Source organism: Tiliqua scincoides, chromosome 2, assembly GCF_035046505.1.
Source record: "Tiliqua scincoides isolate rTilSci1 chromosome 2, rTilSci1.hap2, whole genome shotgun sequence".
Taxonomy (NCBI): Eukaryota; Metazoa; Chordata; class Lepidosauria; order Squamata; family Scincidae; genus Tiliqua; species Tiliqua scincoides.
The window spans coordinates 105,220,707-105,236,191 of NC_089822.1; the positions used below are offsets into that span (position 1 = coordinate 105,220,707).

The 15,485-nt window shown below is 43.5% G+C and overlaps 1 protein-coding gene and 1 pseudogene across 4 annotated transcripts in view; one reads left to right on the forward strand and one right to left on the reverse strand.

Annotated features, from left to right (window-relative positions):
• ADGRL3 (adhesion G protein-coupled receptor L3) overlaps positions 1-15,485 on the forward strand; it is a 675,925-nt gene that overhangs the window by 483,615 nt on the left and 176,825 nt on the right. For all 4 annotated transcript variants that reach the window (XM_066612512.1, XM_066612511.1, XM_066612509.1 and 1 more), the window contains exons 10-11: positions 5,333-5,518; positions 14,318-14,356. In XM_066612512.1, coding sequence (XP_066468609.1) covers positions 5,333-5,518; positions 14,318-14,356 — 225 coding nt within the window. The remainder of the gene's footprint in view (positions 1-5,332; positions 5,519-14,317; positions 14,357-15,485) is intronic.
• LOC136643369 (5S ribosomal RNA) lies at positions 9,561-9,680 on the reverse strand (annotated as a pseudogene).

Below are 15,485 nucleotides of genomic sequence, written 5' to 3' on the forward strand. Positions count from 1 at the left end.
CAGTAACCATCACATCCTTTGGAGAGATCTGGCCATGCTATATTTCACATCAGTGGATGGCTATTGCATCAAGTGGCATTTTAGAAAGGTTGTTACCTGTGAAATTATGTTTCAGAATTACTTCTTGTTTTTCTAAATAGTCTGGGTTGTGGTCCATATGCATTTTTAAGAACTATCTGCAGGGACCAGTAGGTATTAATGCATCAGATCTTTTTTGCTTTCATATGCTGCCCTTATTTAGAGGATGATGTTTTGCACCAGTTACCAGGATAATGTACAGAATGTATTGGAAATATTCTAAAGGTGCAGCAAATTTCAATGCTTTCATCAAGGTTGATGCATGTCCCCTCCCAGACATTATTTCCAATGAAACAATGACCAGCTCTGTGTATGCACGCACTTGAGTCTGTATCCACACATACATACATTTTCTCTTCTGGCTAAAAAAAGCAAAACACAACAACTCCTGATCACTGTGGCCATGAGGTTTGGTGTTCTTTGAGTTGACTGAAAAAATGAGAATTGAAACCAATGTTCTCTTTCAGAGAAAGTCCTGCTACAGTACTTATAAGATCTGTTGAAGTTGCTTCCGAGTGTACATTCCTGATCCTTCAAGATAGGTCCTTCCACGCAGATGGAGGCAGGTCCAGCTAGCTGAATTGTCGCCTCCTGTGGAGGGATGCCGGCCCTGCCTTGTGATCAGGGATAAGGCTATTGCAGAGCTCAGTATGCTAGCTTGAAAACTTTTTGTTGTTTCACTTTAAAACTATTGAGTTCTTTTCTATTGACTGTTCAACGACACTTTACCACCATCTCACACTTTCTAGTGAGCAAAAAACTTCTGAATTCTGGCTCAAAATATTCTAATATCCACTTGTTGTTGTTACACCATTATCTCTTTTAATCAAACACGACTATTCAAGTGTCGTATTTTTCGCTCCATAAGACGCACCTGACCATAAGACGCACCTAGTTTTTAGAGGAGGAAAACTTACTTTTAAAGTAAGCCTGTTCTCCCCCTGTGGCACCTGCGCAAATGAGGACCTTGCCCCCGGTGCGGACCTTGCCCCCTTTGTTCTCTGCCTGCCCTCCCCCTGTGGCGCCTTTGCAAATGAGGACCTTGCCCCCGGTGCAGACCTTGCCCCCAGTATTCGCTCCATAAGACACACACACTTTTCCCCCTACTATTTTGGGGGGGGAAAGTGCATCTTATGGAGCGAAAAATACAGTATATCGACTCCACTGACATAGAAAAAAAAAATCGTATCACTCTCTAACCCCCATTTTTCTTGACTAAAGAGCCACGGCATTTTTAGTCCAGTGAGATTTTTTTTTCCATTTCTTAAATTATTCTAGCTGTTCATCCTCATGCTTGTTTCAGTTAGAATTCCTTCATAGCTGATCAACCAGCTATGCCCAGGAGCATCAGTGCCTCTTATCTCAGTAGTGCCATCCCAAACATAATTAAGAGACAGAAGCCGGAGGGAGCAAGAAGTCCATGATTGACACTTTGTGATGATCCTTCACCGTCAGGTGCAGCCCAACAAAGCTGTATAAGCATTAAAGGGAGGGAGAACCATCTACACCAGGGGTGTCCAAAGTTTTTGGCAGGAGGGCCACATTGTCTCTCTGACACTGTCGGGGGCCGGGGTGAAAAAAGAATTAATTTACATTTAAAATTTGAATAAATTTACATAAGTTTACATAAATGAATATATTAAAGATGAACTTGTATGAATGAATGAAGGTCTTGCAATAGCTCAAGACCTATAAAAGACTGGCCTTTCCTTTGCTGCTGCTGCTGCTGCTGCAGCATCACAGATGTGAAACAACAAGCAGTGGAGGGAGCCCTCATCCCACAGCTCACACGAGAGGTCAAACAGTCACCCTCACTCTGAGAGCAGATGGGTCAGGCCAGTATGGGCTCCAACAAATCTCTGGAGGGCCAGAGGCTTATTGGAGACTGGGGGCCCCCTGAGGGCTGCATTGAGAGGCCTTGAGGGCCGCATGTAGCCCCAGGGCCAGGGTTTGGGCACCCCTGATCTACACAGTCAGAGGTTTCTGTGCAGTTCCACTGAAGGTCCATCCACTACCACTGTAACATGCTGCTTTTCAGACTGAAAGGTGATGCTTCATCAGCAGCACAAATGGTCAAATGAACTGCACTTCTCTTGTCCAGGGCCCTGATTGAATGGTATTTGATTAGTTTGGGTTGCACCATTTCCTTTCAATCCTGATACATTCCATTCCAGAACTATTTGAATTATTAAAATCTTTGAGCTTTAGCTTCATGTTCCACATCAGATTATCTTCAAATCCAATAACTTTAATTTCCTTTGCATCACTAATACTTTCTTTATGACCCAATTGAGAAGATGTTAGATCACTAGACATGGAAGCAAAATGATTATTAAATATTGGTGCTAGGCTCAGATAACATCATCTCCTACTCCCCTTCTCGGTATATAGTGTCTGCAGTTGTTATCTTCTAGAAGTCTTAATGTTATCTTTCTTACGTTAAAACCTCTTCTTGTTTGACATAGACTTGGATATGATGGAGTCACAGAAGTGGGGGGGAGGGAGAAAGCATGGTAGAGTTACACTTCCTGTCTCTGTGCTTATCTAGCCATGTTTGGATACTAATGTAGACACTGTCCTCCAGTTGCGTAGCTATCTGGGGGGCAATATGGTAAATATTGCAAATGCCGCAATGTGCTGTGCATCCGGCCCCTCTCCATCACCATTAGAGCCATTCTGGGGAGCCATTTGTGCCTAGAATGGCTCCAGTGGTGAGTGGGATGGGCTGGTTATGTGATGCATTGTGGCACCTACAATGCTTACCACACTGTCCCTGTAGCAACGCTATTGCTGTCCTCCGTTGTGGTGTACAGGAATGTGTCAGCAAGCCCTGCACCTCAATCCCCACAGATATAGGATGATGAAAATGTTTCAGAAGTTCTGGCATCACATACTGAGGTTTTAGCCTCTCGAGGTTTAGTTGCACACTGTGAGCAACTTCCTTACATTTCACCTGGTTTTCTACACTTTCCATGATTTTTAAATCTGTTCTTTGGACTCAAAAACAAGATATACTGTTAAAAGGAGGATGTAATGCACATTCCTCAAAAGCATGGAGATTCACTACCCATCAGTGCATCTCACATGGAGGGTACCTCTTCTCCAGCCGTCCTCAGTCTTCCAAACGTCCTGAGGAGCACTTCCCATAAGTACACCTAAGAAAGGGGGCGCTTCTGGAATTCTTTCCAACAAGGGGGAGAAATCTAAAATTCGATCTGATCCCCTGGAACTTCTTCTTTGGTACCTGAGGCAGATTTGTCCCCTTCTCTGTCTTCGTTACTCAAAGTGATGGGGACATGTACCCATTGGGTAAATGGGAGGTAGACCTTGCCACCAAGAGATTTTCTCTCCCCCGCCCCACCAATCCCTGACATTTTACAGGTTAGCCCTCCTTATCCATGAGTTTGGAACCCGTGAATTTGACCTGGGTTCAGTGGGCCTCCCTGTACTTTCCAGACACCTCAGAGGGCCTCTGAAAGGCACTTCCGTTTTCTGGCTAAACCTGGATGTCCTTTTCTGAGGCCTTCCAGAGGCCTTCTGAGGCACAGGAAAGGTCTTGTGCAGCCTCCCAGGCCTATGAAAGGCCGCAAAAGGGCATGGACAGTTTCAGTCAGAAACTGGAAGCACCTTTCAGAGGCCTCCAGTAGGCCTTCTGATGCCCAGGGAGGCCTTGCACAGCCTCCCCAGGTCTCAGAAGGCCTCCCAGATATGACCGGAAGACTCTTCTGGCTGCATCCAAGAGGTTCAAGGAGGGCCAATCCACAAATTTTATTATCCACAGGTTTCGGTATCTGCAGGGGTTCTGCGAACTGATCCCCTGCAGATACCTAGGCCCAAACTATATAGAAAATCTTGGCATGGGTAAAAAGGGATGGTCTTAATGTGTGCAGTGTGGATAAACATCATTTATACTCTTAGGCACCACGTCCTTACTTGTGTCCCCTTACAGCTACTGACATATCACACTCTTTAGAACTTTCTGGATCTCTGTTAAGGATAAGCAACAACTAGAAAAGCTATCAAATTTCATCAGAGACAAATTCAATAGTGGACTGCCAGTTCCACTTGTGACAGAGACCAATCAGAACAGACTGAGGATGCACTGGGTTTAATCACAATCCTGTTGCATTGCTAGAGACTTCTCTACAATGTACTAGGCCTTGCAAGACACGCACAAAGGCAGAGTGTATTGCAGATGCCTCTGTACCTTCCACAGTGCTATGGTGGAGCTCTCAGGATTCTGGCTAGTTCTCTGATGGAACCAGCACTCCAGGCTCCAGCAGGTGAAAAAGTGGGAGACTTTCGGCACAATCCTATGCATGTCTGCCCTGAAGTAAGTCCCATTTGCTTCAGTTTGGTTTATGCACAGGAAAGTTTGTATAGGAGTGCAGCCTTGGAGGTTGGAAATTGTGTTTCCACCAAATGATTTCAGCAGTGGAACCAGCAGGTTCTGTCCATCTATACAAGACATAGATGAAAACAAGCTGGGCCATTTGAAATGTGCTTTGTCAGGGAACATCAAGTAAGTGATCAGTAGTCTCAGGTATACATTCTTTTCTTGAAATGGCTAAGCACTAACGCTCCAAATTATCTTTTTGATTTGTTGGGTGTTTGGAGTCATACATCCAACAAAAACTAAAGAGAAAAGGGGGGAAGGAGAACTGCCATTACATCATATCTTTCTATACTGTATATTTTTCACTGCTGGTGCCGATTGCTGGATTCTTCTTTCCCAGAGCAATTGAAAAAAATCATTCATCCCTGTTGGTCACCTTCAGCTTTGCCAACAAGGAAAAGAATGAAAGTCTGCACTGTTCAAAGACAGAATGAATGGATGGACATCATCCCACAGTGACAAAATGATGGACATGTGCATAAAGACACAATAGGGCAAGTTGGGTGAGTTACATTATAGGTCAGGAAAAAAAATTATGGCAATCACAAGAAAAATCACAAGAAAATTTGGTGGCATATAAAATATAAAGAGGAGCATTGTTTTTGTGCAAGTGTTATGGAAGATTTCAGTATCAGTGATACTCTAAATCTTAAGATGTACAACAGAATAGTTAAGAGATTTGCATTTGCAACCAAAAAGTGTTCTCACCGTATGTTACAGAGGTAATACTGATGCATTTAAGCACCAGGAGATAACAGAGGCTGGAGTGTTCCTTCTGCCTCATAACGCATGCAAACAAATTCTTTTTGGCCAGGCAGTGAAATATCTTGACCTTTTCTCACATTCTGTAAACCTTAGTTGAAGTCAGGAGAGACGGCGGCCAATGTTGCAAGAGAGCTTGCCGAACAAACGAAAAGCCACCTGAACGCTGGAGATATCACCTACTCGGTTCGTGCCATGGATCAGTTGGTGGGTTTGTTGGACGTGCAGCTCCGGAACCTGACACCTGGTGGAAAAGACAGTGCTGCACGCAGCTTGAACAAGGTAGGTAACGACAGGCTCCAAAGCTGGAGGGGCTTTTTTTAAGTGGCTCTGCTTCTGCATCTAGTTGTGAAATCAACCAAACCCCCATGTGCAGTTAGGAAAACCTACTAAGTATTCCTGTTTCCTAAAGTATTCCAACTATTCAACCAAAACTCCGCATGTGCAGTTGGGAAGACTTACTAAGTATTCCTGTTTCCTAAAGTATTTCAACTATTCAACCAAAAAACCCCATGTGCAGTTAAGAAGACCTACTAGAGAGGGATCAGAAGTGCATGCACAGTGAGTGCATCTATTTTTTAAAGCTTACCTTTTTAAAAAAAAGTATCTTCCAACTTGGCCCATCGGGAAATATGTGTTCGTGTCAAGATTGCTGATGGTTTCAGAGGGCACTGGGACCATCTTGAGAGGACTCGGTGAGGCTTGGTCCCCATGGATAGTAGCAGTGTGAGACTGTCTTGGTGATATATATTCCAAGATAGCTTGAGAGAGTTCTTATCCAGTGTTCTCAGAGTGGCATGAAAGAGTCTTGTAGCGCCTTAAAGACTAACACATTTATTTTGGCATACATTTTTGCAGACTAGAGTTCATTCCATCAGCAGCCTTTAAGAGCCTGGCTGCTACGTGAGAGCCACCAGCCAGGGAAAACCCTCTGATGAGACGAACTGAAGCACCTACTTCAAGCAGTGAGCTGGAGGAGGTAGCAAGCTGGCAGGGAGCACCCTGCATCTGCCTGCTACCTACTCCCAACTTGCCACCCATCAGGCCACTGGACCCAGCCTCTGCTTCATCCTTTTCTTCTGTGTTCTCATTGCGGAGCACCCGAGAAGAGGGTGAGGGTGCAGCCTGTGTCTTCCTCCTCTGGTGGTGTTGCTGCTGAAGGTCACAGTGGTAAGACTGGAGGAGGCCACCACTGGAATCCTGTTCCTGATCATGATCAGGAAGAGGGCTGCCACCACGGCCTGGTCCACTGTTTCTTTTTCCCTCCCTGCCTCCACTTTAAAACTGAGCAGGTGGAGAGAATGCTGGAAGCAGGCAGTTTCCATTCCCAGTGTCCTCCCCAACCAGCCAGTTTAGAAGAAATGGTGGCAGTGCAAGAGGAGGTGGGTGGTGGTGCTGATGGCATACTACCCAGAAAGGGAAGAAAAGAGTGGGTCTCGGAATTTGACACTGTTTCAAGCACCAGCCCAGCTTGGGCCAGCCCTACTGCCGGCATGTGAGAGGTTTGACCACTGAGAAGTCTGACAGCTCCTCCACCAACAGGCAGAGAAAGCAGGAGGTGGCAGGCAGATGAGAAATAGTTTAAATAAATATGCAAAATCACATACACAGGGAAAAGCTTTGAGTTGCACATCTACTTCTCTGTTTCTCCTTATCATTACCAGTTAATGATTCCTAAGTGTTGGGGCCACAAGGAGTAGGAACATTTAGTTTTATCTTTTGTTAAGGCTAAAGAGAGAGGAAGCATCGATGGATAATGACAGCTTTTCCCTGTGTATCTGATTTCTATCCTTTCCACTTTCACTGTCTATTAGTGGGGAACCTAGAATTTTCAGGCAGCAGAGGCATGTTGGAGCTGCTCTGGGGGGCACAACTCTAATGGATAGCTAGCCTCTGCATTTCCAGGTGCTTCTTGTATCCTGCAGGAATCACATGACATCAAACAAAGAACAGGTTATGGCAACTCGGCAAGGACTGTGACCTTCTTGTCCTCATTGACGAAAGACAGGTGGAGCAAAAATGCGCATACATCTTCAGTGAACAGTTTTTAAGTGGTGGGTGACACCCACCCAGCACAACTCAGCATAGTCTGGATGTTTCTATCCAGCATAGGCTGGATGTTCTACCAGCACAGATGGTCTTATGGCAGTTGCAAAGCTCACTCTGGCAGCTAGAGCCTTTCCCCTACACACCAGTTGATCCCCCCAGGGCCTGCCAGTGGAGGTGAATTGGCAGGGGAGGCTGGATAGTGTGGGGAAGGGCAGAATGGAGGCAAGGAAGGGTGGACTGAGGTGGTGACGAGGGCAGGTTTGGCAGCCGTGAATTCTAACTCCCTGTTCAGTGCCACTGCATTGCAGGAGAGGAGGAGAAACGATTGGGTCCTAGTCCATGTGGAAGTCTTGAAGGAGAAAATGCAACCTTTCTGAGAGTTTTTTAAAGCATAAGAAGACCCAGCTTCTGTGCCACTTAGGCTGTCATCTTATAAGCAGTGTCCTGGGAGTAAGCCCCACTGAATGCAGTGGAACATACTTCTGAGTAGATATGCATAGGATTGTGCTAATAGTCACATTAATGGAGGGTTTCCTTTTGCCACCAATAACCATTGCCACCCCTAACCATCCCCTGCTACACCCCAACATGCCTTCTGACAATCCTCCCCCTCTTTGCCCCAATGGTTGGTTGGCAACCTTTAGTCTCGAAAGACTATGGTATAAGCCTACAGCACCCGGTAGTTAGTTAGTTAACCTTTATTGGCATTATAAATATTACAGCAGACAACTGACAACAAAGTGGAACAATACAACCGTTATCCACTAGACTAGTTCAGGAAAACTAAATAGAGAAAAAAGAAATAGGGTCTAGAAAGAAAAGGAGCCAGAAGGGACAACCTTATCCTTTCAGTAAAACAGGTATTAGATAGCGAAAGGTGACTACAAAAATTTTAAAGAAGATTTTATAGAACTAAAGTCCGGCGTTTTTTGTAATATATAGGCCAGGAAACTAGCCACTGAATACGTCAAGGGAGCAATAGAGTCTTCCAACAACTGGGGAAGGGGTGATACCTGAGGGGGGAAATTAGAAATCCAGGATTCTAAATAAATCCTACGATGGGAGTCATGAGAGGGACAAAAAAGCAAAATATGTAAAAGAGTATCCGGGGTCTCCCCACAGAATAAACATAATCGTTTCTCGCGAGGAACTCGCATGAAACGACCATAATGAACAGCTGAGGGAAATATGTTGAGTCTAGCGAGCATGAAGGCTCTCTTCAGTCTAGGATTAGTGAGGTGAAAAAAATAGTTTGAAGTGGCAACAACAAGTTGAGGAAAAAGACCTAGGGAAAGGGGGGAACAGGTCAAATTAAGAGAATTTTTTAAAGTATTGAATTCAGCTAGGAAAAGGTGGTCTTTGATAATTTTATAAGCTTGAGATAAATTTAGATCAGCAAGTAATTCTACTGATAGGTTAATGGAGTGGAGTTTAGTTTCCACTATTTTAAACCAAATAAAGATATACGTGTCACTCATTAATTCTGTAATTAAAGAGTCAGGGGAAGGAGATAAATGAATCCTTAACCAAAACTTAAAGGTAAAAAGCCAGGCATAAGTGGGGGGAAGGTGTAAACCAAGTTCTAAAAGAATAGTGGGCAACCGTATAAGATTAGGAATACCTAATATCTTTCTAAAAAAGGAAGAAGCAATATGATCCAAATCCTTAGAAACTGCCTGTATCCATATCGGGATACCGTATAATAAATGAGAAATAATTTTTGCTTTAAAAATTTGAATCGCTGCTGGGATGTATTGGTTTCCTGCATTAAAATAAAAATTTGTTATAGCCAAAAGGTGGGTAGTTGTTGAAGAAATAACTGACTTTTTATGTTGAGTCCATGATAAATTATAGTGAAAATGTAAACCTAGATATTTAAAAGATTTAACTTGAGTGTAAGATTGGGAATTGATTGACCATTTAGAAGGAGCCCAGGAGCGGGAAAAAACCATAATTTTTGTTTTGTTGGCATTAATTACAAGATCATTTGAATGACAATAAACTTGAAATTTGGAAATGAGCTCACGAAGACCGGATTTTGTGAGTGAGAGAAGTACTGTATCATCGGCGTAAAGAAGAATCGGAATTGGCTTTTTATTTATTACAGGAAAGGAATGAGAGGTGGTGGTTAAGCTGGCAGGAAGATCGGCAATGAATAAATTAAAAAGAAGAGGGGCAAGGATGCAACCTTGCCTCACTCCTTTATTGATAGGAAAACTAGAAGAGAGAATATTGGTAAAAGGAAGACGGATTTGACATTTATTATGGGAATGAAGTTGAACAGCACCCGGTATTCCCAAGTGGTCTCCCATCTAAGTACTAACCAGGCCTGACCCTGCTTAGCTTCCAAGATCAGACAAGATCGGGCATGTGCAGGGTAACAGTTGCTGTCCACCCACGGGGGAGTGCACCAATTCACCTTGCACCAATTCATCCTCCGTGCAGCAATTGCTTGCACCAATCCACCTCCAGCCATGGACGGGAGCTCCAGCAGCACACACGCAGTCTCCAAACTTTTATGCAGGCAGTCTAGTTGCGTTCACTGTTGCTGCAGCCACAGAGCAAACAGAGAGGCTCTTTGGCTGACGGAATGCTCATTCTGACAGCAGCAGGTGTCCACAAGATTGGGCTGTTAGTGATTGTTCTTCTATGCCTGAGACTATGTACTGTGCTGCTGCTGGGGACAGCAGTGGCTGGGTGGGCAGATACATGGCTGGTGAGTAGCTGTGCATAAGTATTTGATGAAGTATTTGGGAAGTAGGATCTTTCTGCATAATTACTCTTCTGGGCAATATGTACGCACTGATTCCTTGTTCGCTGAGCACAGGCCCCATGTCTTCTCCCAAGGCGATGCTTGTATTGCATTGTACTCAGACGAGAGTATATTGTAGCTGGGAGAAATGAAATTGTTTTCTTCCACTCCCAAGGAAGTGGTGGAGTGGTATAGTGGTAAATATCCAAAGAGGCACATGTGACATTCTTGCTGCAATGAATGTGTTGCTATGATTACTGCCCAGAGCTGCCTCCAGCAATGTCTTGGCAGCTCCTTGGATATTGTTTGTAAGGGGATTGTTGACTTATTAATGTAAATGCTGCTCAAGCCCGCTTGTTGCTGAAATGCTAAAATGGTCCCTGAGCGGTACCGCTTCAGACTGTTCACATGACTGAATGATTCGTACCAATGGGGGTGGGGCGGGGGTGGAATCTCTCCACATAGGAAACTAGAATGTTAGGAATATGTCCTGGCTAGATCCTCCCTGCTGGTTTCAGTGCAGAGAGGCTGTAAATGTGTCTTTACGGATCATCACCAGCTCCTTGAACTGATCCTGGAAGCAAATGAATAGTTAGTGCACTTGCCTCCAAATCAGCTGGATTTCCTTCCTCTGCAAAGCAGATTCCGGTATTTTTCACTTGGTGAGTGCCCCAACTTTTATCACCCAAGGCTTCCAAACAGTCATGAAGAGGAAGCATGTGTAGCACACATTACAGTTGTCATTACTTGAAGAGACACACTTATGGATGATGGTTGCCAACCATTGGTCATCCAATGCAGGGTTGTTAAAAATAAGACCTGGGGCTGGATGTGGCCCCCAAAAGCAATTTCTCTGGTCCCCATTGGGATCTCTTAGCATGATGTTTGGTCTCTCTCATATCTCACATATCTCAAATTAGCACATTTTCTCTTCCACCATTTGCAGCTCATGAGTTTCTATGTGAGAACAAAATGCTTATTTATGGCCATCATCTGCATAATGATATAACTTCCTGCTTAATGGTGTCACTTCCAGCCCTCAGCAGGCACCATGAATGCTATTCAGCCCACTGTATGAAATGAGTTTGACACCCCTGATCCAATGAAACCACCTGGCCAGAGATTTAAGATGTCAGAAGGGAATGCTGCTTCACTTAGTGCATAATTGGTCTGTGGAATTTGTTGCCAAAAGATGTGGTGAAGGCCACTAGTTTGGAGGACTTTAAAAGGAACTTGGACAAATTCAGGTTGCACAGGTCCATCGATGGCTATTAGTCATGCTGGCCGTGCATTACCTCTGTTTCAGTGACAGTACGCTTCTGGATACAAGGTTTAGAGGGGAAATGGAAGAAGCATGCCTCCTCTCCTGCTTGTGGTATTCCCAGACTACTGTGAGAAACAGAATACTGGACTAGATAAATCTTTGGCCTGATCCAACATCTTCTTAGGCCCAAATCCCAACCAACTTTCCAGCACTGGCATAGCGGTACCAGTGGGACGTGTGCTGCATCCTTCAGTTGGGTGGCAGTCACTGAGGCCTCCTCAAAGTAAGGTAATGTTTGTTCCCTTACCTTGGAGCTGCAGTGCTCTTATGTTGGTGCTGGAAAATGGGTTAGGATTGTGCTCTTAGTTTCTGAAGCAATCAGGTTCAATGGAGCTCCCTCCCAGGTCCATTGGATTGTAGCATTAAAATGGTTTCATTTTCAGAGCCAGAGCAAAAGCCAGTCTAAAAAAAGATCAGGAACATTGTTATCATTCAGATATCACTGTGGTTGCTAAGCAACCAATATGCTTAATTGCATTGCTTGGAAACAGGATGGGATACTGGACGGTGATTTACTGTGTCATCAACACTTAAAGATCCCCTGAGAGAAGGGATGGATAACAGCCTCCTTAAGAGGTATAGGCATCTCCTTCTTCATCATTTAATATTTTATAGAGCACCTATATTATATACTTAATAACTCTTTGGCATGGTGTTATATCTAGAAAGCAGTATCTTCCCACAAGTTTTAATTAACCAGGAAAGGTGAGGATCTAATGAACATGTGGAAAGAAAGTGGGAACACCCAGGCCGAAAGCCTTTCAGCAATATCTGGTTCCTGGAAGAACTGATAGCTGACATCATAGTCTTGTCAGCCAATGGGAGGTGTTTTCACGTTTAAACTGTTGCCTTTGACTAGGCTAAAGGCAGTGTGAGGTCCATGACCTGGAGTGCTACATCCCAATTTAACACTCAGAGGGAAGGTATAGCAGAAAACAGCTTGTTTATTGCTGGTACCAAAGCAAGGCTGCAAGGAGGCCAGTTGCCTCAGATCCTGCACAAGTGTAGGTAGACACAGCTAGCTTTTATACTCATTTCAAACATAGACAAGCAAAGACAAAGGGTCCTGTAAAATTCCATCCCTGCCACACTCAAACACCCCCTTTACCCCTCCTAATAGTCGTAGCTTTGGCAAGATAATGCAGACCAGCTCTGTCTGGTCTTCAAGGACTAGGACACTAGAGAGCCAGGCACTGGGTCAGGGGTGGCTCACAGTTTCTTGCTAACAAGCATTTTAGGCTCACAAGCATTTTAGGACAAGATTCAGAACTGATGTTAAAATGGCGTTACTTTGGATTAGGGTTATTGGCTTCTGGTATTGATAGTGTGATCGTGATCATTACTAGTGCTGGATGCTTAGAACATTATAGTGGTGATCTTATTCCTTACCTACTGAACATGTAATTGATATATTATGGACTAATGCTGAAATATGACAGTTGGGAAGAATCGAGTGCTGAAAATGAAATTCATACTTATTTCATTAAAGAGAAATTGCAAATGATACTATTAATGTAAGTTTGTGTAAAACACCCAGTACCAATGTGCTAGTAAGCCAATTGCCTTAAAGTCCTGACAAGATTTGGGGGCTTGGTGGGCCAGTGTGAGATACAGGAAGCTATAGATGGGCCTATGGCCTGATCCAGTGGGGCTGTTCTTATGACAGGTGGCCGAAGTGCTATTTTAAAAAGAGGGGGGATGAGAATGAGGAAACCCCAACCAAAGGCCTTTCAGTGAGACCCAATGTCTAGGACTGTGAGTCCCAGACTAGGAGTCGCAACCCAAATGAGGGTCACAGAAAGGCGACTTTTCCTATTATTATTAATGTGTACCAACTCCACGGGTCAATTTAGGGTCACAGTCACAAAAGTTTGACATCATAATCCTGTCAAGCTAAAGAGATGTGTTTTCTTCTCCCGAGGATTGCATTTTTCAGCCTTTAAAGGGCTCTTGTATGAAAACCAGAGTTACAGCAATAATTATTTTCTCCAGAGATGTTGACTGACAAACTGCTTATGTCTTCAGTTCTGCCAGGATAGAGTGTGTGAGAGAGCAGTGTAATATAAATTAATGGGCTTGTTGTGCTTTATAATTGTGCTTTTATTATGTGTAATTCACCATGAGGGTTTTGCACATCAGATTTCATTCTTCCTGAACATTTGAAAAAACACCCCTCTCCCATTTTTATTCTCTCTTCCTCCTTTCCCCTCAAGGCATACAGCCCCTGGAAAGATGGGTGATGAGATGCTCCAACCATTCTCTCAGGCTGTTAGTGTTCACTTCAGGTGCACACTTTGCATGGGATCTCCTTGCATACATGCTCAGTTGGGATTTTACCTGCCCCCGCCCTCATATTCACATAAGAAGCAGTGTGATTGCTCAGACTGGTCCTGGCCCAAGCTGCTAGATGCCCTACAGGGAAGCAGGGAGACCCCAATGCCTGCTCAGATTGCAGCCACATATAGCTGTGATGTGATGGCTGATTTATGTCATCATGGCACTTTATATGTGGCTCACAGGAAGTATTTTGCATACCAAAAGGGGTCCATTTGTGGAGGTGGGGTGTTTGGGGTATGCTAATAATAAGGAGCACTTTCAGGAGAGACTGCAAAAATAAGTTTTTACCTGGAAAAAAATCAAGAGAAGACTTCTAAGAGAAGTTTTTATTTGGAAACACCATGTCTGATGTTTTCAGTTTTGCTTTCAATATTTATACTTTGTAACAATGAACTTGGTGAACAATGAACAATGAACAATGAACAAGGTACTGCACACTTTAAAACCTGTAACTGTCTTTAATTATATTGAAATGATCCTGCTGCTTAGCTTAGTGTCTGTTTTCTTGGAAATCAGTTGCAAGAGAAATGAGCTTTTGTGCAGTTATTTTATATCATTTGTTTCCTCCTGTCACTAACTTTCTTTATTCTGTTTATAATGGCCATCTGCACGGATTCAGCTTCAGAAACGAGAACGCTCCTGCAGAGCCTACGTTCAGGTACTTTCCATTTTTTTTCTTCTCTACACGTACGATTGCTTGCTTCCCCTGTGGTGGTGGGGAGATGATTGCAGTGCCCTCAGGACTTATGGAATGTTTGAAGGCCAAAATGTGTGTTCCGATAAACATGTTAAAATGACGTTTGGCCTGGGTATATTTTTTTTCTTTTTCTTTTTACAATAGTGCTGGGGAGAATGCTCGAAGCAACATAAAAACATGGTGGGGTAGAGAATCTTCTGCACTTTGCCCTTGTTGCAATTTCAAGCCTGATCTCTCTCTCTCTCTCTCTCTCTCTCTCTCTCTTTCACACACACACACACACACACACACACACACACACACACACACACACACACATTGACTTTCAGTGTAGGGCGACCAGATGCCATAACCACAAAAGAGGACAAGGTACCCCAAAATGTAGGACATACAAGAAAAATGTAGAGCATGACAAAATAAAAGCCAGAAACACTTGTATATTGATTTCCTGTAGTTAATTTAAACATTATATTGCTTATTACAAAATTTATAACTATATTACATATAATTTATTACATTTAATTTATTAATTACAAGAAGACTATGCGCTGCCTGCAGGGGCCTGCTCACAGGGGAAAGGAAGACATTTAAGTTCTTTTCCAGGACACAAAGCTAAAAAAGAGGACATGTCCTAGAAAAAGAGGACATCTGGTCTCCCTGAGTGGGGGCAAAGTGCTAAGAGGGTATAACTTGACAGATCTCTACCCCAGATGTAGCTTACAATCTAAATAAAAAGTGGGAAAAACAACAGAGGAAGACAGCAAAGGAAGACAAGGGTAGTAGGGGATGAACACTGGGGGAAATGCAGTGGAATATTCTTAAGTATATTTACAGCAGGAATACATCTATTAAGGAGTTAAGCCAAAAACCCTGTAGAAAAGGTGGGTCTTGAGAAATTTGAAGTGCAAAATAGCACCAAGCACACACAAATCCAGTTTACAGAACTTCTGGGTATCTCTGTGGCAACTGTTCATTCAAGTAAAGTTTATGCAGCATATTATGACGTGTGTTTTTTTTTCTTTCATTTTTGTTTTTGATAAATTCTGGTTGTTCACATCTCCATAGTTTTCAAAAAAAGATAGGCACTGAT